A 23,108-nucleotide genomic window follows, 5' to 3' on the forward strand; every position below is an offset into this window, starting at 1 on the left:
CAACATGCTCACTTTTTCCACATCTGAAATGTGTGTTCAGACTAAGCTGGAAAATGGCATACCCGCTGATCCTTGTGTGAAAGGGTTTGTTCTAATTCTCCTCTCCTCCCCCCCCCCCACCCCCGCCCCAACAAATACATTTTATTTAAGTAGACATGGCTGGACAATGATGTAATACTCTTTGTTTCAATAGTTTAACTTGGCAGCAATTACCAACGTTTATTTAAAGAGCCAATTTCTAGAGTCTGAATTAATATGGGTCATTCACAGAAGCCACAGAACTTATGCCTGAGGGGTTATTACATATCTGAGGACAGTATTTTAGTTGCAGTTTTCGTTTGCTACAAATAATTATCACATCTTTATATACAAAATAAATTATAATTAGGTTATTCCATACCAGATGTCTCAACTAATTTTTAGTGGCTTATTTGTTATTTGCGGTATACTCTGTTTACATACAGTGAAACATAAAAAATGGGGGGGGGGGGGAAGCCCTGTGTTCCAAACATCAAAGGGGAAATTTTCAGGAAAACTTATAGCTAGGAATTCATTCATACCACGGCAATGCTAATAGGAATTGTGAGACTAAATCCTCCAGACACCTCAGCAAAATCCTATAGCCTCCTAAGAATGTGACTTATACCTACAGCAACAAAGCAATTTAGAGCTCAGACTGACACTTTGTTCTTCCACCCTCCACTCCATTGTGCCAATGAATCAGGAAACATTGTTTTGGGAGAACTCACAAGTCCTCCTTTCATCCTACAAAGGTCAAGGTGCAAATTCTGCCTAATGCCCCCCCTAGTTCCTCCTACTTTGCAACAGGTAGGACTGGAAAGAGAAATCTCCCTGGCTGTGTCTACACAGGCATGAATTTCTGGAAATGCTTAAAACGGAATACTATTCCGTTTTCAGTTTTTCCGGAAAAGGAGCGTCTACATTGGCAGGTTGCTTTTCCGGAAAAGCCCTTTTTCTGGAAAAGCGTCTGTGGCCAATGTAGACGCGCTTTTCCGGAAAAGAGCCCCGATCGCCATTTTCGCGATCGGGGCTCTTTTCCGGAAAAGACTACTGGACTGTCTACACTGGCTCTTTTCTGAAATAGTGTTCCGGAATAAGGACTTATGCCCGAGCGGGAGCAGAACAGTTTTTCCAGAATAGCGGCTGATTTTGTACAGTAGAGCGTCATTGCTTTTCCAGAAATTCAAGGGCCAGTGTAGACAGCTCGCAGCTTATTCCGGAAAAGCGGCTGATTTTCCGGAATAAGTGGCCCAGTGTAGACACAGCCCCTCTGTTTAGAATCTTTTGAAATATCTTGGCACAACAGGAATCATTGCAAACTGACTTTCAGCCGTATCTCTAAAGTTTTTAGATTTTTGGATGGTAAGTTCAACCATTAACCTTATAACAATGATATCGGTCATCCTATTGGCCTAAAGGCATATAACTTCTGGACTTCTTTCACAGGCAAAGTGGATAGGAATAAAAGTGAAAAAGCTCCATAGCACCCATGATTTTACAGCCCTTGTGCTGATTGTCAGGAATGTGTTTTCAAAATCATAGCAGGAGAAGTTGCTCCAGAAAACCTTAAAGTGATGTTAAATTACCATGTCTGCAAATATATCATGAGACTTTGGTGTGGAAGAAAACACTGGTTAATCTTAACATACATCTTTTTTAAATCATTCAAGTAGTATTTTTTAAATAGGTTCATTCACCCAATCAGAAGATAGATGTTATGATGCACAGTTACTAGTCGGTCTATCATACATTTAAAATGATGTCATAGTATCTGAACTATTGTAAAGATTACTATCCTATCAATTTGCAGTCAGAAAATTAACCCCCCTGAAAAATGATGTAGAAGTAGATGTACAACTCAGAGTAAACTTGGTGGCATTAGTTCACAGGGATCTATTTGAACCTTGGGCCACTCGAGTTTTAATTCATGTGGTTTGCTTTTATTTCTAGTTGGGAGAAAATGCTGAGCAAAACTTAGCCAAACCCATCAATTTTGGCCTACTTATAGGTGGAAACACTGAACAATCATAGAATTTCTCACGGTTTCTCAACAAAAACCATAAATCTGTCCCAGGTTCACAAACCTTTTGGCAAGTTTGTCCCAAGTTTAAGATTTTCTCATGGATATATTGCATGGCTAAAATTACAAGGTATCATATCACTCCGTGGCAGGAGACATTTAAATGTTAAGAGTGTGTGTATGTATGTGCATGTGCAGGAGAGAAAAGCAGAGAAAAATTACAGCAAAACTGTAACAATAGTTAATCATCAACACTTTAATATCTGGGCCATTTTGCTAAAAGTTTCAGCATGCTTGATGTACAGGGTTGATGAATGAACTCCAAATTTCTGTGACTTTAAATTGAACCGACAAGATAAAATATCAAATCCCAGTAACTTTAACAATATGAAGGCAATACTCCCAGAGGCCAGATTAAAAAGGCAATGTAGTATAACTTCACATAAAATCTTATTTTTAATTTTCTCCTTCAAGGTTTCCACGATATCCATAAGGCACTCAGAGACTATCACAACAATGTAAAACAGAAAAGAATCCCTGTATCAGAATACAGGAGCCTACTACAATATAGGATATTTTTACCTGGGATAAACAACCCACAGCTGGCTCAGGTCAGCTGACTCAGGGCTGGAAAACTGCTTGGTACATATTTGGACTGTGCAAGGGTGGAGGGTCCCAGAGCTTGGACTCCAGCCTGAACCCCAAAGTCTATACATCAATTTTTAGCCCTGCAGCCCGAGCCCTGCAAGCCCAAGTAAGCTGATCTGGACATGTGGCAAGGTTTTTACCTCCATGTAGATGTCCCCATAATGCCTGTGATGCACCATGCTGAACTGCACTGGAAGCATGGACTCTGCCCAGAGAGATGAGGGGACATCAAGTCCCCTTGTGTTGTGTTAAAATACTATTGAAAAAACAGTCTGCAGAAGAGAAGAGTGAGGGGGGATTCAACTTTCCTGAAGGGAAGTTCCAAAGAGGATGGAGAAAGGCTGTTCACAGTAGTATGAATGGCAGAACAAGGAGCAATTGTCTCAAGTTACAGTGGGGGAGGTCTAGGTTGGATATTAGGAAAAACTATTTCCCTCGGAGGGTGGTGAAGCACTGGAATGGGTTACCTAGGGAGGTGGTGGAATCTCCATCCCTAGAGGTGTGTAAGTCTCAGCTTGACAAAGCCCTGGCTGGGTTGATTTAGTTGGGATTTGTTCTGCCTTGGGCAGGGGACTGGACTTGATGACCTCCTGAGGTCTCTTCCAGCTCTATGATTTGAGAAAGGGATGTATACGAACCCTGTTTAGCCTGGCTGCATGCTTCAGCTGGCTTCCGCTGTCCTGGGAATGTAACAATATGACATGTTCCCATGAGGCGTCACAGGGGAATGGAACCAGTGGTATCAATGTTCATCATTTTATTTCAAGTCTCACTCTGTTTGGGTCTCTGTAAGCCCCAGCTCTTGGAATTGTGTTAACACAGACAAATCTCACTTTTTTTTAAATACAGTGAAAGCTGTTTCTAGCTTTTATGGCTGGGGGTGGGGTGCATGAAAAACCTTGGAAACATGAAGGCTGTGTCTACATTGGCACCCTTTTCCGGAAAAGGGATGCTAATGAGACACTTCGGAATTGCAAATGCATGAACATGGCTGCCGCTTTTTTCCGGCTCAAGGCTTTGCCGGAGAAAAGCGCCAGTCTAGACGGGATCTTTCGGAAAATAAAGCCTTTTCTGGAAGATCCCTTATTCCTCTTAAAATCCCCCGTGGCATTTGCAATTCCGACTGGTCTCATTAGCATCCCTTTTCCGGAAAAGGGTGCCAATGTAGACACAGCCGAACATTATAGGTTCAAAATACTGAAGACTCACTGTCCTATTTTTTTAAAATAACTTTTGATTATTAAGTAACTTGCATGATTTTGGAGGAACTGACTCATGATTTTAAAGTGCCTGGTAGATAAGAATACTAGGAAGCATCCATCATTGTTGGGGTGGATGTCATGAGACTTGAATGACAAAGTGTGAAAGGAGTATTAAGGTTCAATCCACTTATACTTTGATTATCAGTGACACTCAAAACACATGTTTGAATTACTGAATTAAATTGCTTTTTAAGGCTGCCTTTTAAAATAACACAAAATATATTCAATTATTTTTAAAAAAATCAGATACTCAAATCTTTCCATCTAGACAGGACTGTATTTGTTAATCTTTCCCCTGCTACCTATTAAACATTGCCAGAAAGATCCTTAACTATAGCAGCACTTGCAGGCACTCCTAAAATATGGATCTACCTCAGTTAGATTACTTTCAACGGGATTACTGCATTTACTGAACCCCCTCAACCAAATGCTTTATATCTTTGTTCATATGGTTTTCATAAGCTTTTAACCAATTGCAAGGTTATTTATAAGTTTGCAACTCCCCAGTAGTTAGAGTTATGAAGCGTTCAGACTTAAGCACATCCAGTTGTGTGGTAGCCCAGCTACTGCTTTTATGCGGTTTCCAACTTTTTATTCATGCACAAAGGCATGATGCCCGGCAGTATCCGAACACTTTCTGATTAACTCTTTGCCTCAGCAACAAATGCACATGGCATTCTACTGTAAAATTATACACTTCAACTATAACATGGCAGATATTTTTATTTGAAACAATGAACTGTTGAATTCTGCCTTAGATTAATGAAACCCAATTGGTTCCAGAGAATAAAGGACTAATCAATTAAATTAACAGCTGATAAATATAAAACAAACAAACAAAAAGAATTACCAATTTGCACACCATATAATAAAGCAGTAGAATTCATTGGAGATCAAAAGCAGCCCGAAACCTGAGGTGTCACTGGTTTTTAAAAGGGCTGAATAATTTGAGGGCCAATAATAGTAGCTGTAATATACAATACAATACAGGTTTTTGAGTCTTCAGTTTCAGGATGCACATTATTCACTTGCAGGGGTCAAGCAGACATTCCCCCTCCTTCTCTTTGCTGATCTCCCCACTTCACAACCCAGCATCAGTGGATCGCTGGCCTGGTGCATTCTGGGGATGGAGGATGATTTGTTTCTGTACTATCAAGTGTTGGCCACTTTTTCTTTTAATGAACCCATTTTCTTTTAATCCTACGCATACATGTGCTAGCATATTATTTTAAACTAAACATGCTACTGAGCACACATCCTTCAGGAAACAGATTATTCTACTTCTTTTTTTTTAACTGTATTGACTATACTACTGACATGAATTATATGAGGACAAATCAGTTGCTTTATGTCTAGGATTGCCATGTACTGAGTTTTACATGGCCCACCAGCAGAATACAAAACTAGGACCTGCAGCATGGCAGCATAACCCTTTACCACACCAGCTACTCGAGTATCTCCATTACCACACAGCAGTAAAAAGTCCATTTTCTTCTACTGAACTAGAGTTCCAAGGGTGGCACTTGAAGGGTTGGGGGGGAGGGCAATAGCCACCCCAAAATTTGCCACAGCTCCCACCCCCTGCACCCACTCTGTAGCAGCTGGTGCTCTCCAACCACTCAGCTCCAAAGGCAGAGCAAAGAGAGTGGCCACTGCAGGCCAGGAGCCCACTGAGGCTGGGCAGGGGTCAGGGGGCCCAAGAGTAGCTCTCCTGCCTGAACCCTCCCCTCCCCTCCCCTCAGTGGCTTAGACTGAGCCAATGAGGCCTGGATTCCTGGGCCCCACCTTCCACAGCTGTTGCTACCACAGGGATCTGCCAGACCCAGAGTCTGCTCCCCTGCCTAGGAAGCTCTTACTGCTATGATGATCCAGTGCCATGTACTGCTTGGTTCCAGCTTTCAGCTTCTACCTGGACATGAGGGCATTGTGATGAGAAGGGAACAGTCCCCTTCCTGGAAAGAGGATGGCACTATCCCTACAGAGTTACAGAATAAGCTTTCCTGAATTGAAACCATAATGCTATGACTCTCCCCATATGCCTATGACTGAATTTCACTGAAAATCTGGTCATTCTTGGAGTCCCAGGGAGACAGAGCTCAAGAATTCCATTCCTATGCTCCTTGTTTAACTGGACTCCATTCCTTGTTTAACTGGACTCCATTTCTCTCTCTCTCAAGCAAAACACTGGGTGGGTATTCCAGGCTGAATACTTAAAGATAACTACAAGATAACACATCATTAGCAAATAGCCACATTAATTTAACAAAGAGTAAAAAGAGTACTTTCTGAGAAGAAAAACGATTTTGTTGGAAGAGAAAAAAGGAGTCACCAATTTCAGTTTTGCTGTGGCAAACTGCAGACCGCTAGTGCACAAAGCAAAATTAGCTGTCTTCCACAGGAGTTTGGAAATTGACAGATTTACAGAAATTTAGATTGTACATGTATGCCAGGAACCACACATTTCAAGTACCAGTATGGCATAGTCTTATAAACAGTACATATACAAAATATATAGGTTAAATTTGAGATTTTAAACTGACAAAAAGCGAAGACATTCAGACTTGATTTTCTTACAATTACTTTAATTCTACCACGGTGAGTGTCTGTGTTATGAAAGGGTCCTCTGTTATGCAATTCAATATAATAGGAAAAGCTATATTAAAAGCAGCCTCAGTGAAGCACTAACCACTGGACAATCTATGATAACATACTTTATTTTTCCTACATTAGACTTTGACAATAATTGTAATGACTGAAAAACAGGACGAAGCAAATTGACTTTGAAAACAAAAAAAAAACACAAACAAAATTGAACTTGAACTTAAATGTATGTATATTTCATTGCAAGTGTTACTGTAATTACACGTTTATTATGAAAAAGAAGGGAAATACAAGTATTGCTACATTAAAAGTTTCTGTCTAGATTTGCATTGAAGCAAACAATGATATATCATGGCTGCAAAAAGAAACTCTGATCTGTTTAATATTATCTCAGACAGAACTGAACCTTAACTTTTAATACACAGATGTATTTCATTGTAAATGGACTGCTATGCACAGTTTACATATTGACCAAGTTGGGGAACAGTAGTTTCTATTAATATGGGATGATTTTTTGTGGGTTTATAATTTTTTTTGTTTAATTTTTCAAGTACTTATTTTGTGTTTCCTGAAGCATCGTATTCGGTTTATTCTCAGGCATCCTTTGTTATGCTCAGAGGAAAAAAAATGTATCACTAAAGTATCAGGATGGATGACAATGGAACAATGATAATAACATCATTATGCCGTGTCTTACCTCTTGTATCCACATCACTGCCGTGTTTGCCTCTGATTATTTCAGCCTCAAGAAAGGGTGCTGCTTACTCTTTGTGTCAGGAAGGCAAGATTACTGCATGCAAGGTTATCACATCAAGTATGAAATACATAATGCCTGTGTGATAGATGTACCTTTCAACTAGCTCCCTTCTTTAATTTTAATTCAACAAGAATTGGACACTGAGAATGCAAAAAATTACAGCCTTTTACAGGATCTGATCCTGCAAGGTGCAGAGCCCTCTGGCCCTGATCCAGGAAGGCATTTAAGCATCCACAGTACAGGTTGAATCTCTGTTCCAGGATTCTCTAGTCCAGAAACATTCATGGTCTGGCAGGGTATGTCTACACTGCAATGCTATTTCAGGATACCAAAGGTATCCCAAAATAGCTACCCTGTGTCTTTTGAATGAGTCCACTATTTTGAAGTATTTTGTCATCCCTGTAAACCTCACTGTACGAGGAGTAAGGGATGGCTCGAAATAGCCTATTTCAAAATAGACTCAAAATAAACTCTGCAATTTGCATAGTGCAAATTGTGTAGCTTATTTCGAGTTTTGGGTGCTGTGTAGACACATCTGCAGAGATCCCCAGGGCAGTGTCAGCTAAGCTGGCCACGGAGCTGGGAGCCCAGAGGCAGAGGGAGGGAGAGCCCATAATCTATCAGTAGAGAGGAGGAATTGACATCCTGTGGCCCAGCAAACTCCCTTGTTCGGGACTGGTCAGGTCCCAAGGGTGCCAGAGCAGGGAGGTCAAACCTGTACTCTTACTGAACTCTGTAGGTTAACATTAAGCATGTGCTGAAATGCTTTGCTGAATCAGGGCCACATTGCAAAATCAATCTCATAGTGTTCCTTTGAACAAAAAGATAAGGGGGAAGTAAATCTGTTTATCGGCGATTCATAGAGATATTTTTTTTCAACTTTCTGTTATTTATCCTGCTTTCCAAGATTAAGTCAGGTGAAGGTCTTTAACTTTAAGACAAAAGTTTGAAGCCCCTCTTGTATAAATAGGGATTAATTTTCTTCCAGGATAGAACAGCACAAGACTAGGAACATGAGTGCTCTCACTAATGTCAGCAGGACTACTGACTGGATGCAAAGTTGGTAATTTGGAGTAAGTTGTTTGTAAATCACATTTCTAAAATCTCTACCAAGGAAGAAAATAGATGAAAAAGCACATTAATGGTTTATCATCAAAAACAGAAAAACAGGGAATCATTCCCCCCCCTCCCCCCAAAGATGGGGGCCAAGTCTAGACAGGCATGATTTTCCGCAAATGCTTTTAATGGAAAAGTTTTTCTGTTAAAAGCATTTGCGGAAAGGAGCGTCTAGATTGGCACGGACGCTTTTCCGCAAAAGCACATTTGCGGAAAAGCGTCCGTGCCAATCTAGACGCGGTTTTGCGCAAGAAAGCCCCGATTGCCATTTTCGCCATCGGGGCTTTTTTGCACAAAACAATTTTCAGCTGTCTACACTGGCTCTTTCGGGCAAAAGCATTTCCGGAAAAGGGCTTTTGCCCGAATGAGAATGTCAAAGCATTTGTGCAAGAAGCACTGATTTCGGACAGTAGAACATCAGTGCTTTTGCTCAAAATCAAGCGGCCAGTGTAGACAGCTAGCAAGTTTTTCCGCAAAAGCAACTGCTTTTGCGGAAAAACTTGCCAGTCTAGACGCAGCCAAAAGTTTGCTTTCCTTTAAACATCTAAGTTTCCATTTCTCTGGATCGTACTCTCATAAGTCCAGTATTTTCTTACACATCTGTCTAGAGACCTCAATTCTGAAGTCCAATTTCCCAACAACATGCAAGAGTTGTATAATATAAAAAGCACTGCTCTCCTCTTAAAACACTGACATGATTTATACGTAAACTAACCTGACAGCCTGAAAGGAAAAAAGACTCACACAAACCTAGGGGAGCCACACCGAGCCCCTGGGCAAGGTGTGGGGGAGTGCTCCATGTTTCTGGAAGGAGCGGAGCCTCGGCAGAAGGGGTGGGGCTAGAGCAGCAAGCATGCTGTGCCAGCATGCCCCTTCTACATCTTTCCCTCCCTCTTAGAGACAACAGCAGAGCTGAGAAATGAACCCAAGTTTCCTGAGTTTTTGTCCAGTGCTCCATCAACTGCACCATGCTGACTCTCATTTAAATACATTTAATGTATTTTTCAGTCTTGGAACACTTATGCCTTTGCAGCTATCAAGCGAACATGTTTAAAGAAAACAATACAAACAAAAGCAAGGATAAACATTAACTAGGAAATACTGTTTTGATGTCACTCTTGGACAAATGGATATCCTCTGTGTCCATATGCACATTTATACAAACAGAAAAATCTATTAGCAATACCACTAGCTGGCAACTATGTATGTCTGAAAAAGGAACATAATCAGTTTTCATTGGTTAAGTTCAATCTGTGCCAGATTTTATTTTATGACTAAAAGCTTGGCCAAAGGCAGTGGCTAGTAGCAGAAAATTGCTTACAGTGTTATTTGTCAGATTACTTGAATGATTTGTATCAGGTTTTCAGGAGGGCTTGGGGTATTAAAAATGTACATTTTGGAACAGTCTTGAAATGTGGATTGTTGTTATTTGCAACGACACAATGACGTGGGTTATGATACAGTATGAACTGACTAAACGAAGCAATTTTTAATGTAAGCAGCATGAAATGCTTAGAGGAAGTTCAGTTTAAAATTCTAGGGTTTTTTTCAATTGCACATGCGGAGACCCAGATGATGTAGATGACATATTCATCCCTGCACTTCCAGTCCTTTACCATTGTACTAAAAGCAACTATACAATTTGTATTCCAGGTGAACTGTTCTATAAGCCTTTAGTGTAATTCTTAACCCAAGATAAATCAATATTTAATATCCCCTGCAACAGCCCCAGTAGATGATTTTAAACATTGTCTCCATCCCATTTAGTTACCTTTTATGCCAGCCTTTACAGATGACTTTGAAAAACTAGTTTATAAAAATAGCCTGAAAATCATTAATTTGGGCCAAGGGTTTTCTCTTCTTTTTAATCTTTGTGCATTGTGCTGATCTCTAAATCCATCTCCATCTCCTTTATCTAATTCTTATTTCTCAGCTAATTTGAGGAACACATAAATACTTCTTCTAAATCTGAAACATATTTTAAACATAAAGATAGATGCTAGACAGATAGATCCTGTGCTAGAGAAAGAGTGTGTGTGTGTGTGTGTGTGTGTGTAAGAGAGAGAGAGAGAGAAGACCCTGTGCATTAGAGAGAACATAAGAACGGCCATACTGGGTCAGACCAAAGCTCCATCTAGCCCAGTAACCTATCTTCTGACAATGCCAGATGTCTGAGAGGGAGTGAACAGAAACAGGTAGTCATCAACTGATCCCTCCCCTGTGATCCATTTCCAGTCCTTACAAACACATTCCTACCCATTCTGGCTAATAAGTATTGATGGACCTAAACCTCCATGAATTTATCTAGTTCTTTTTTGAACTCTGTTAAAGTCCTGCTCGTCATAACACGACTGTGGAAAGGAGTTCCACAGGTTGACTGTGCGCTGCATGAAGAAAAACATTTTTTTTAAACCTGCTACCTATTAATTTCATTTGATGACCCCTAGTTCTTATGTTATGGGAACAAGTAAAAAACTTTTCCTTATTCACTTTCTCCATACCTGTCATGATTTTACAGACCTTTATCATATCCCCCCTTAGTCTCCTCTTTTCTAAGATGAAAAGTCCCAGCCTTTTTAATCTCTCTTCATATGCACCCATTCCAAACCCCTAATAATTTTTGTTGCCCATTTCTGAACCTTTTCCAATGCCAAGCTCTCTTTTTTGAGGTGAGGCGACCACATCTGTATGCAGTATTCAACATGTGGATATACCATGGACTGTAACAAAGGCAATAATAGTCTCTGTCTTATTTGCTATCCCTTTTTTAATGATTCCTAACATTCTGTTTGCTTTTTTGACTGCTGCTGAACACTGAGGGGATGTTTTCAGAGAACTACCCACAATGACTCCAAGATCTCTCTTTTGAGTGGTTGTAGCTAAACTAGTCCCCATCATTTTGTATGTATAGTTGGGATTGTTTTTTCTAATGTGCATTACTTTGTATTTATCAACATTAAAATTAATTTGCCAATTTGTTGCCCAATCACTTAGTTTTGTGAGATCCTTTTGAAGCTCTTCACAGTCTGCTTTGTTTCTTAACTATCATGGGTAGTTAATATCATCTGCAAATTTTGCCACTTTACTGTTTGGCAAAAAGAGAGAGAGAAAAGGCCCCATGTTTTTCCATCCTCAGCTATATGTGCTGTGATGTAGGTCTGGTGAGAGGTCTTTTGCAGGTGGGAGCTAAAAGCATGAGGTGTCCACCTTGGTTACCTCAGACCAGGATTTGCAACTCGCCCTCACAGAGGATATCAGGCCACAGATAGCTCCTTCCTAATGATCAGAAGCAGCAAGGCTCCAGGACTCCGCGTAGGCCAGAACGGTTGGATAGTTTATAGGGCTCAATGGGTAGTGATCAAGTAGGAATAAGAGATCCTCTGGAAAAGGGCTTATTTTCCAGAGAATCACGTCTAGACTGGCGCTTTTCTCCGGCTTATCCCCAAGCCGGAAAAAAGCGGCAGCCATGTAAATGCAAATGCCGCGGGGGATATTTAAATCCCCCGCAGATTTGCAATTGCGATGTGTCTCATTAGCATCCCTTTTCCGGAAAGGGATGTCAATGTAGACACAGCCTTGGAGTATTGTGTCCAATTCTGGAGGCCCCATTACAGAAAGGATGTGGATGTATTGGAGAAAGTCCAGCAGAGGGCAACCATAATGATTAGGGGGCTGGAGCACATGACCTACAAGGAGAGGCTGAGGGATTTGGGCTTATTTATTCTGCAGAAGAGAAGAGTGAGGGGCATTTGATAGCAGCCTTCAACTACCTGAAGGAAGGTTCCAAAGAGGATGGAGAGAGGCTCTTCTCAATGGTCACAGATGACAGAAGGAGGAGCAATGGTCTCAAGTTGCATCGGGGGAGGTCTGGTTTGGATATTAGGAAAAACTATTTCACTAGGAGGGTGGTGAAGCACTGGAATGGGTTACTTAGGGAGGTGGTGGAATCTCCATCCCTAGAGGTTTTTGAGTCCCAGCTTGACAAAGCCCTGGCTGGGTTGATTTAGTTGGGATTGGTCCTGCTTTGGACAGGGGGCTGGACTCAATGACCTCCTGAGGTTTTTTCCAGCCCTAGGATTCTATGATTCTAGGTGGTGCACATTGCTTGCTAACTAATTATGCGATCCTGGCATTGTTACTGTCTTCCACCCTTCCTATTGTTTGTTATGTTTACTTCTTTGTGTCTCATCTTATATGAGATGGCAAGGGGAGGAATCCCATCCACCTTTACACTGCTCAGAGCACAACTCTATGGGCCCCAGATCCTAACTGGGGCCTTTTTTCACTATCAACGTTAAACAGTAATTATGAGCCTGAATTACTCGTAATTCAGTTTTCACATCCTTTTCAGTCCCCTCCTCCCTGTATCTGCCACCCCACATGAACAAACACAACTACGTATAAACTGTGCATCTTATTTAAAAAAAAGTTTGGCATACAGCTTCATTGTGTCCTGGGACTGAGGCAGAATTAAAGCCGGTGACAATGCCACAATATATGAAGTGCACATGGAGTGCAGCAGAAATATTTTTTAACAAAATCTCTTCACATCCTGTTATGTTTTTAATACAAATTCTACCTTGGGAATTGTGAGCACTGTTATTTATGAATGGAGATCTCACCTCCACCAGCAATGTGATGACAATTATGTGGTTGCTACAATAACAATATTTAGAAAAGGCCCAGCAAAAAACAAACAAACAAACAAACATACATTTTAAAATGGGGGGGGGGGTAAATAGCAGAGGAGAGAGACAGTGATGGCAAAAGCATAGGCTATTCCCAGATAGCACTGTGGTGCCCACATACTGCAACACAGCATTCTAGGAAGAGGAAAACTTTTCAGCTAGTCACAAAGAGGCCAATGTTGTAGTGAGGTAGAATACCCTTTTAATGTTGCACAGGAATAGCCATACTGAGTCAGACCAATCGGCCATGTAGCCCAATGTCCTTTATTTTGATACTGGCCAGTTGGCAGAGGATTCAGAGGCAGTGAACAGAGCAAGACAGTTTCACATGATCCATTCCCTATCATTCAGTGCCAGCTTCTGGTATAAACTATAAGGACACCCAGAGGATGGGATTGCATCCTTGACTATCTTGGCTAACAGCCACTGATGTAGCCAATAGCAATTGAGAGTCCTAAACCACTGTACATCTATCCAAACTGCAAGTGGTATGAGTCAGATGCCAGGGTGGTTCCTACTGCTGCAATAGGGACATTCTCACAATAATAGGAGAGTGAATTAACATAGACCCTGCTTTAAGAAAGCACATAAACACTGTTCAAGCTCCTTCCCTATGCAGGACAGCCCTTAAGGAAAGGGTCCTCTTGCTCTGAACAGGACTACTGGGGTATTTTCTTTGTTTAAATTAGACTTTGCAGATCCCCACAAGACTCTTCCAGGTAGCTGTAGAAAGGAGATGTGGATAGAGACAAAGGGGAATGGTTTGATAAACTGAGCAAATGACCCATTTGCCTGAAACTCCTTTCCTCTTTGAAACTAACACACCTTGGCCATGTCTACCTTTTTTAAAATAATTAATTTGACTTACCTCCCAATTTTTTATGTCCCCCCGGGGTCTCGTATTTAAATTTTGTATGTATTCTTATATTGTGTTTTTAAAATTTTGTAAGCTGCCTCGAATATTTTAAATAGAGAGGTGAGGTAAAAATATTTTGAATAAATAAATAAATAAATACATAGATTTTGCAAAACCTAAAGAGTGTGTCCACACTATGAGGAAACCTCAAAATGAGTCTGAGGCAGACTCTATTAACGTGGATGTGCTCCCTCAACTTAGAACCCCAGGAAACACTGGGGAGTAATTAGTTCAAATTACTCTGGGGAATAGTTATTTTAAAATAGTGGCATTGGGAGTGTCTGCACTATTACCTCTACCTGGAAGGAATGTTGAGAAGTCATTGAGTCCAGTCCCTTACCCTCATGGTAGGGCCAAGTACCATCCCTGACAGATTTGCCCCAGAACCCTAAATGGCCCCCTCAAGGATTGAACTCACAACCCTGGGTTTGGCAGGTCACTGTTCAAAACACTGAGCTATCCCTCTCCCCCATTTCAAAATTAGCATTATTCCCCAAGAAACACAGGAGTACAGATTTCAAATTAAGCAACCCCTTATTTCAAAATAACGGGTGTGGCAGTGAGGACACTCCCCTTATAAATTCAACTGAAAGTGCGGTTATTTCTAAATAAGTCCATAGTGGAGACCAGGGCCTTGCTATGGTTAATTCCCCATCCTGCAACGTATCTTTTTTATGTACACAACAGTAGGCAAATATTGATAAATTACTGAAAGCAATAAAAATACTATGATGCATGGTATAATTGTGTGTTGGAAAGTGGTTCATGTCCTCTATTCTATATAGCAAAGACATACCACTATGAATAAAATACAATCTTTTGTTTTTTTAAGAAAGTTTTCGAGCAGTTTCTTTCAAAAACGAAAACTGTATTAAATGTAGCTGGCTTCCAATCACCTATAAAGTAAAATTAAAAAAAAAAACAGAAAAGGAAATACAACTTTCAGGACAATAAATTGCTTGTATTTGTAGGCTTGGGGGTTTTTTTGAGAGGAGGGGAGGATTTCAAAGGTACTTCATTAAAAAGATGTTTAGCAGCACTGATGTAGTGTATATGGTTGCTTCTACTGAAGAACAGAACACAGGGTGTATGTGAGAAACGGCATGCATGTAATCTCTTGAGACAGGAGAATCCCTTAGGAGGAGGAATTCATCAAGCCAGCCTGATCTTATTCAGGAACATCCAAAAAGACTGCTTGGCATCAGGCTAGGAACAGAATTCTGGCAAGGAGCTGGCAACTAAATATATTTTGGCACCCTGCTAAACCCTTGACAGAACAGGAATTTATACAATACATGATGTGTCAGGGACTCACTGTGTCTACAGTTCTAATGCATATCCTTCCAGTGATGGCATCTATCCGCACTGGCATCTGAAATACAGTAAACAGTGTTCCTGCACTTTAGAAATAAAAGGGAATAAGCATGTAAATGTATGCTGCACTGAACAACAATTTATATAAAAAAAGGAAAAGTAGGATATTAGTAATAGTGCCTACATGTTATAAATTGTTCCGGAGCAATTTAAGAGAGAAGGTGTTTTGATTATGCAAATGAGCTATCGGGTTCATACCCAGTTCAAGAAGCCCACTGGAAAGTGGCCACTCCGCTTCAGTGCATTAAATTGCTTTGGGTACATCTACACTGCACCATTATTCCGGAATAACAGCCGTTATTCTGGAATAACAATACTAACGTCTACACTGCAATGGCGTTATTTCGAAAGAAAACTGAAATAACGGAGGGCTTTTTCCAATGTTGGTAAACCTCATTCTATGAGGAATAAGGCCTCTTCCAAAACAGCTATTTCAGAAGAGGGCATGTGTGGATGTGGCACAGAGAGTTTTTATTTAAAAAAGGGGCCTCCAGGAAATCCCACAGGTGCCTGCTGGCCACACTCCTCAGGATTCGATAGTTCCTCTTGCCCTGTAGCTCTTAAAGCTGCAGACATAGGGGAAAAGGTCTTGTGGCAGGAAGCTGGCCCTCACAGCCTCCAGCCACACCGCAGCTACCAGTGCCTGACATCTGGCCATCATGGCAGACCCCCCAAGCCTCCCAAGAGCTCCCTGCCCATCCCATGGAGCACACAGAGGGCTTCCAGGAGCCTGCCAGGAGACACAAAAGATGAGTGTCATCCTGGTCTGGAGAAGAGGTCCTGGCCCTAATCGAGGTATGGGGTGAAGAGGAGAACCTATGGGATCTCCACTGCAGACAGCATAATACCCATATCTACGGCCAGATGCCTGATAGCTTGGCCACCAAAGGCCATACCCAGACCCAGGATCAGGTCTGGAGTAAAGTGAAAGAGCTCCACCAGGCCTACACCACTCTTGCCTCTATTTTGAACACCTGCACCATATTCTGGGGTGCAGTGCAGCCCCTTCCCTATGCCTGGAGGTAGACTCGGGACTGGAGATGCCCATTGTCACCCACCCGCGGTTCCAGCAAAGGAGGAGGAGGACATTCCTGTAGCTTTAACATTGCACTTCCTGATTTTGATACACTTTTTTGGAGCTACCCGTGATAAAAGTTCAGTATCTATCACCCTCTTCACCCAGCTACTGTGACAGGACTAGCCAATGCAAAGGGATGAAGCTGTGCTCCCAGGACATTCCTCCTTCTTTGGACAGCACAATGGCGGCCCCATGAATTGCCTTACATAAGCCTTATAAACTCTGAGTTCCAGAACATTAGGGATATGTCTACACGGCAGTGTTATTTCGGATTAAATAATATTATTTTGAAATAACATAGTGCGCATCTACACAGCAAACCATTATTTTGAAATACTGTTGAGATGGAGGATGTCTTACTCTGACTCCTGTAATCATCATTTCATGAGGAGTGAGGGAAGTCGAAGGAAGAGTGTTCTTCCTTCAACTTCCTGCTGTGTAGACAGTTCCAAAAGCCGAATTAAGCTATTTTGACACCAGCTATGCAATTGACATAGCTGAAGTTGCGTATATTAATTTGACTTTTGCCCTGCTGTGTAGAGGTACCCTGAATGTCCTTAGGTATGTACCCACAACTTGCACTACCTTCCACACTGTGTTTTTTTAGAATGTAATTCCTATACACATACATTAACAAAGACAAATCTAATTCCTTTAATTCAGAAAAAATAAAATAAATTAAAAAACACTGTGGCCTATTGTTATCCAAGGAATAGCCTGATTTAGAAAACAATTGCAGGTGAACATGATAATCAAATAGATATCACGGCAGCCATCCCAATTCATGAATTCCCTGTGCCCCTCAGAAGAATTTCAAGTAACCTGCATGGTATAATATGCTACAAGGGAAGCTAAGTCTAAAACACCCACTCACCCTGCTGAACAATTTGATCACAACCTTCTTTTCACTTATTGTTGGAGAGCAATACTGATTTCATAACTAATCTTATCCTGTCGTGCAACAATGAATATCTCAATCAATTGTATAAATAAAATAAAATTCCACAAGCTGTAATGCAAAGTATATAAAGTCTAGCATGTTTTTCAGTTCTAATAAAAGGGGGCAGTGTTACATCGGTTGATATTCTGATATTTCTTAAATGTATTAGGGAAGGATGAAAATGTACTGTATTTTACAGAAAAATGTATTACTGCCTCTTGGACACATACTACTTTAGTGCTCAGGGATAAAATGTTCTAAAGCATTTTCAATGGGACTGAAGCATCTAGTCACTTGAGCGCTTCAGAAAATTTTTACCTGGGGTTACTATTTTGCTTTCTACATTACTAAGGAAATATATTGTGAATTTATGCACTTCTAGTGCAAGCAGACAGGATAAAGCACTGACACTTACATTTGCAAATGGAAATTTTGTAGTTACAAATACTATTTCATAAGCACATACTGTCAGGCCAAAGCTTCTCACACTGGGATGTATAATGTTAGGCTCCTCAATTCATATTTTTACACTTAAAAAGTGGAGTGAATTTCAAAAGTGCTGAGCACAGAACAGCTTTGGTTGTAAATACTGGTGCTGAGCACTTTTGAGAGCAGGTCACTTACATTCAGGTACCTGGATATGGACTCAGAGGCCAAATTTTAGGCACTTACTTTCAAAAATCCTGTTTGTTCTTGGCAGTCATAAATAGCTTATCAAAATGGCCAAACTCACAAGATATTTAAAGGCCCTTTGTGGCAATATAGTGAAGATGACTGGTGGCATTTTCATTTTTAATTTCCTCTTCATTCAAAGGCATCTTCCTCAGCCATAATCATTTAACAGAGATAAATTATTATTTCAAATGTAGTTATTTTGAAATAATTTCCTACTGTAGACAGGCCCTCACAGAGTTAGGATGTAATAAGAGGGAGTGGAAAGGTCTGTAACTCTTCATGTACAAAACATTTTTTGCCTTTTATTTGGTCCTGAAATATTAACATTGGCCTTTGATTTATAATTAAAGATTCTGCTATCAGAAATTAGCACCAAAAGGAAAGAAATCTTTAAGTTTTTGTTAAAATCCCCAAACAAAACAGAATACATGAATCCTTGCAGTTCTGAACTAAGTGTTTATGATTCATGGTGGCTCATGACAATCTACAATATGACTGTTTCTTTAGACTGTTATTCTTGTGTCTCATGTTTGGAAATTAGGGACAGTCATAACTAATTCTGGTAAAAGATGAGAAACTGATTGCCCGCAGCTTGGTCTGAAAAAGAACCATTACTCTGACAGAGTTCTGTCAGTCAGTTGCTAGTCATTGAGTTTAGAGAATATCAGGTAACAACGAAGGTGCTCGCCTTTGAACAATCTGGGGCTTGAAACAAAAAGATGTATGAACTCACTCACAATCATTATGGCTGTAATAACAAAACTGATCAGACAAATAATTGATAATACGATGTTGTACTTAGGAATTTTATATAGAAATTTATAGAGCACTATAAATACCCAATCTGCATGCAACCTGCAAAAATTATCTACCAGTATCTGCAGATTTAAAGGGCTGTAGCTATAAAATTTAGATCCATATAAATATGCAATCTTTAAAAGTGGTCCATAGATGAGGATATAAAGCTGATATTGTGGATTTGCAGGGCTCTAGGTATTTGGGGAAAATACTAAGATGATAAATTTTTCTTCTTTAGGAAAAAAATGCCTGCATGAATGGTAATGATTTTCTACAAAAACTTCCTGATCTGTTTTTATCAGAACGTTGTGCACATGTGCAGTGGCCACATGGAAGGGATGGAGCGTAACTACTCTAGAGGAGCTGTTACACTCTATTGTGTCAATAATCCATATATTTAACAGTCTCTAAATACTCTGCATTACAGCAGACCATAACATGTCCAAAGGGGCCGTTACGGCTTATTGAGTCAAATCTGAGTGCCTAAATATGGCTTTGACCAATAGACTGTAAACAACTCCAAGGGTAAATAATGAATATTTTAAACAAGTCCAGACTATCTATTGCATAGTAGCTATTATGTCTACATTAGGATAAGTGAAGTAGTCTTAATCTTTTTTTTTTTCATTTGAAATAGAGAGAACAAAAAATGTAGAGTTTTCCACAGCTGTCTAAGGATTTATTAACTGCTTTTTAAAGGGGCTGGCAATCTGCAGTTCCTATTGAAGTTCATGGAAGTAATGAGGAAATCATGGCAGAATTTGTGGGACCTAATTTTGACTTCCAACTGCACATATGCTTATGCCCAAAAACCTACAAAGTGGTGGGGAAGGGACACACGGCACAGGCATATTATGCATGATTTGGGTTCCTCAAAAAGCTTGATGAGGTCACTTCATAGATTTCTGTAAGGCAATAGAATGCTTCCTGTAACAGTGTGCAGAAGATATAACATGTATATTTACCACATATATTCTGCAACCTGAACCTATATACCTCTATCCAGTGCATATAACTCATGCTTCTGCCTGCATACTGGCAAAACTTGAATTTGGCCTTTTAAATATAAGCAAAATGGGCAATATAGCATCTTTGGGGTTATTTAAAATATTTTCATTTAGAACCATTAGTCACCATTGCTGTTCTAGCTTTCTTTCATGATGTTGGCCCACAGTTGAATAGCATCAGGTAAGGTAGAGAAATTTGGCTTTGCTAATAGCCAGATGACACCTTAAGTACTATTAGCACAAAGAATGTTGTCAATTTAAACCGTAGCTGATCCCGAACCCTCAGAAAAATCATAAAAATGAACCATTCCAGATCATTAATTCACTTTGCTCTTACTGGCGACCAAGATCCTGTGAGCACTTTAAAGCTTTCTGGTTTTTTTTAACTGGAAGTGGGGCAATTTTCAAATATCTGTTTATTAGGGCTATCAAGCTATAAAACATAATTGTGATTCATTATGCAATTAAAGATTAATTGCAATTAATCATACTGTTAATAATAAAACACCATTTATTTAAATATTGTGCATGTTTTCTACCTTTTAAAAATGTATTGATTTCAATTTCAGCACGGAAGGAAAAGTGCCTCCTTTATATTTATTTTTGGATTATACTTATTTGCACTTATTTGCACTGTAAAAAAAACAAAAGAAATAGTACTTTTCAATTCACTTAATACAAGTACTGTACTGCAATCTCTTTATCCTGAAATTTGAACTTACAAATGTACAAAAATAACTGCATTCAAAAATAAAACACTGTAAAATTTTAGCACTTGCGAACCTCCTCAGTCCTACTTCTTGTTCAGTCAACTGTTCAGACTAATAAGTTTGTATACATTTGTAGGAGAAACTGCTGTCCACTTTTGATTTACAATGTTGCCTAAAAGTGAGAACAGGAGTTTTCACAGCACTGTTGTAGCCGGCATCATAAGATACTGATGTGCCAGATGTGCTAAAGATGTATACATCCCTTTCTGCTTCATTCACCATTCCAGAGGACATGTGTCCATATTGATGACACGATCTGCTTAATGATAATCCGAACAGACTGATGTGTGTTCATTTTCATCATCTGGGTCAGATGCCACCAGCAGGTTTATTTTCTTTTTGGGTGGTTCAGGTTTTGTAGTTTCCACTTCAAGTGTGCTGCTCTTTTAAAACTTCTGAAAGCATGCTCTACTTCTCACATCTCTCCCATTTTAGAAGGCACTTCAGATTCTTATAAACCTTGCTTGGGTCGAGAGCTTTAGAAATTTCATATTGGCACCTTCTTTGTGTTTTGGCCAATATGCAGTGAAAGTGTTCTTAAAATGAAGAACACAACTCTCGAGAAAATCATAAAAATTCATCATTCCTGATCATCATCTGAGACTGTTACAACATGAAATATATTGCAGAAGGTGAGTAAAACAGAACAGGGACCATACAAATTTCCCCCACAGATTTCCGTCACTAATTTAATTAACACATTTCTTAATGAGTATCATCAACATGGAAGCATGTCCTCTGGAATGATGACTGAGGCATGAAGGAGCACATGAATGTTTAGGATGCCTGGTACATAAGTACCTTGCAATACCTGCTACAAAAACAACTATACAAATGCCTCTTCTAACTTTCTCGTAATATTGTAAATAAAAAAGGGAGTGTTATCGCCTATAAATGTAAAAAAAAAATTGTCTTACAGATTGGCGGAACAGGAAATAGGACTGAGTGGACTTGTAGGCACTAACATTTTATATTCTTTTGTTTTGGAGTACAGTTATGTAACAAAAAAACTGTTGTACTTTCTTAACAAGTCTTGGTTTGCACTAGGAAGTTATTTTGAAATAATTCCCTTATTTCAAATTATTAAGTGGAGCATCCACACTACCAAGCCCATTATTTTGAAATAACGGGCTGATTATTTCAAAATAATAACTCCTGCTTTCCATGAGGACTAGCACTTTTTTTGAAATAAGTTATTTTGAAACAATTTTTTCAAAGGGGAAGGATAGCTCAGTGGTTTGAGCATTTGCTTGCTTAAACCCAGCATTGTGAGTTTAATCCTTGAGGGGGCCATTTAGGGATTTGGGGCAAATCTGTCAGGGATGGTATGTGGCCCTGATATGAGGGCAGGGGACTGGACTCACTGACCTTTCAAGGTCCCTTCCAGTTCTTTGAGACAGGTATATCTCCATATACTGTATTATAATTTCATAGTGTACACATGCCCAAAGAGATTGCATAAGGTGAAGTGAAAATATTATTTTGGGTTTATAATTTTTACAGTGCAAATATCTGTGTTAAAATAATATACAATTTAATTTTAATTACAACATGTAATACAATGAATATATACATGTAGAAAAACATCCAAAATATTTAATAAATTTCAATTGGTATTCTGTTGTTTAACAGTGTGATTAAAACTTAAATTAATCACAATTTTAAAGTTAATCACATGAGTGAACTGCGATTTATTGACAGCGCTAATGCTTATAAGCAATACAAAACATTTTGAGCCTTAAAATGACATTTAAAAAGGCATCAACGCAGGCTTAGAAACTGTGCAATTAATATTGTAAGCATCATCATCTGCACACAACTGTTAGTTATCTGAACTCAAGGACTAGTAACTCAATCAGTCCAAGCTGCAAATTAGCTTGTCATCATTTAGGTGTTAGACTCTTGTTACTCATTTGCATGAGCAAAGCCTACTTATTTTTGAAATTTTGGTCTAAAAGACAAACTGATCCATTTAGAAGAAGGAAATCCAAAAATGTAACTATGATTTCTCAGGCTTTGTTGGGATCTCATTCTGTGACGTAGGTATAGAATAGTTTTTAAAGTAAAGTAAAAGGAAATTATCACACAAACAGGAATAATGAAAAGGGATTGTTTGTAAACTTCCAGAGTGAAAAAAACCATGGCATTCTATAATGATACTTTTTAAAATATTTTTTGTTTTAAATACATCTATTTTACATTTGATATGAAGTATGTGCACATTTTCCATGAGATTTACTACTCTTAAATGCAATTATTTTCATTATTTGGGGGACAGAGGATAGAGAGAGACCCTAATTTTAATGGGCAAATTTGTATCTCATTGTTTGATTATCTGCACTACTTTTATGGTTGTGGTACATGGCTGAGAGACTAACAACATGTCAGAGGTGTGGTAGTAAAATCCCAGTATAATCCCCACCCTTGTCTTCTTTTA

General features: G+C 39.5%; 1 protein-coding gene across 29 annotated transcripts in view; it reads right to left on the bottom strand.

Moving 5' to 3' along the window:
• Nucleotides 1-23,108, bottom strand: part of SOX6 (SRY-box transcription factor 6) — a 518,699-nt gene that overhangs the window by 58,132 nt on the left and 437,459 nt on the right. For 25 of the 29 annotated variants that reach the window (XM_006134565.5, XM_025190443.3, XM_089778649.1 and 22 more), the window contains one exon: nt 15,345-15,401. The exons of the other annotated variants lie outside the window; for them this stretch is intronic. In XM_006134565.5, the coding sequence (XP_006134627.1) occupies nt 15,345-15,401 (57 nt within the window). The remainder of the gene's footprint in view (nt 1-15,344; nt 15,402-23,108) is intronic. 29 annotated transcript variants of the gene reach the window in all.

The sequence above is a fragment of the Pelodiscus sinensis genome, chromosome 5, assembly GCF_052426305.1.
Source record: "Pelodiscus sinensis isolate ZL-2025 chromosome 5, ASM5242630v1, whole genome shotgun sequence".
NCBI classification, from domain to species: domain Eukaryota; kingdom Metazoa; phylum Chordata; order Testudines; family Trionychidae; genus Pelodiscus; species Pelodiscus sinensis.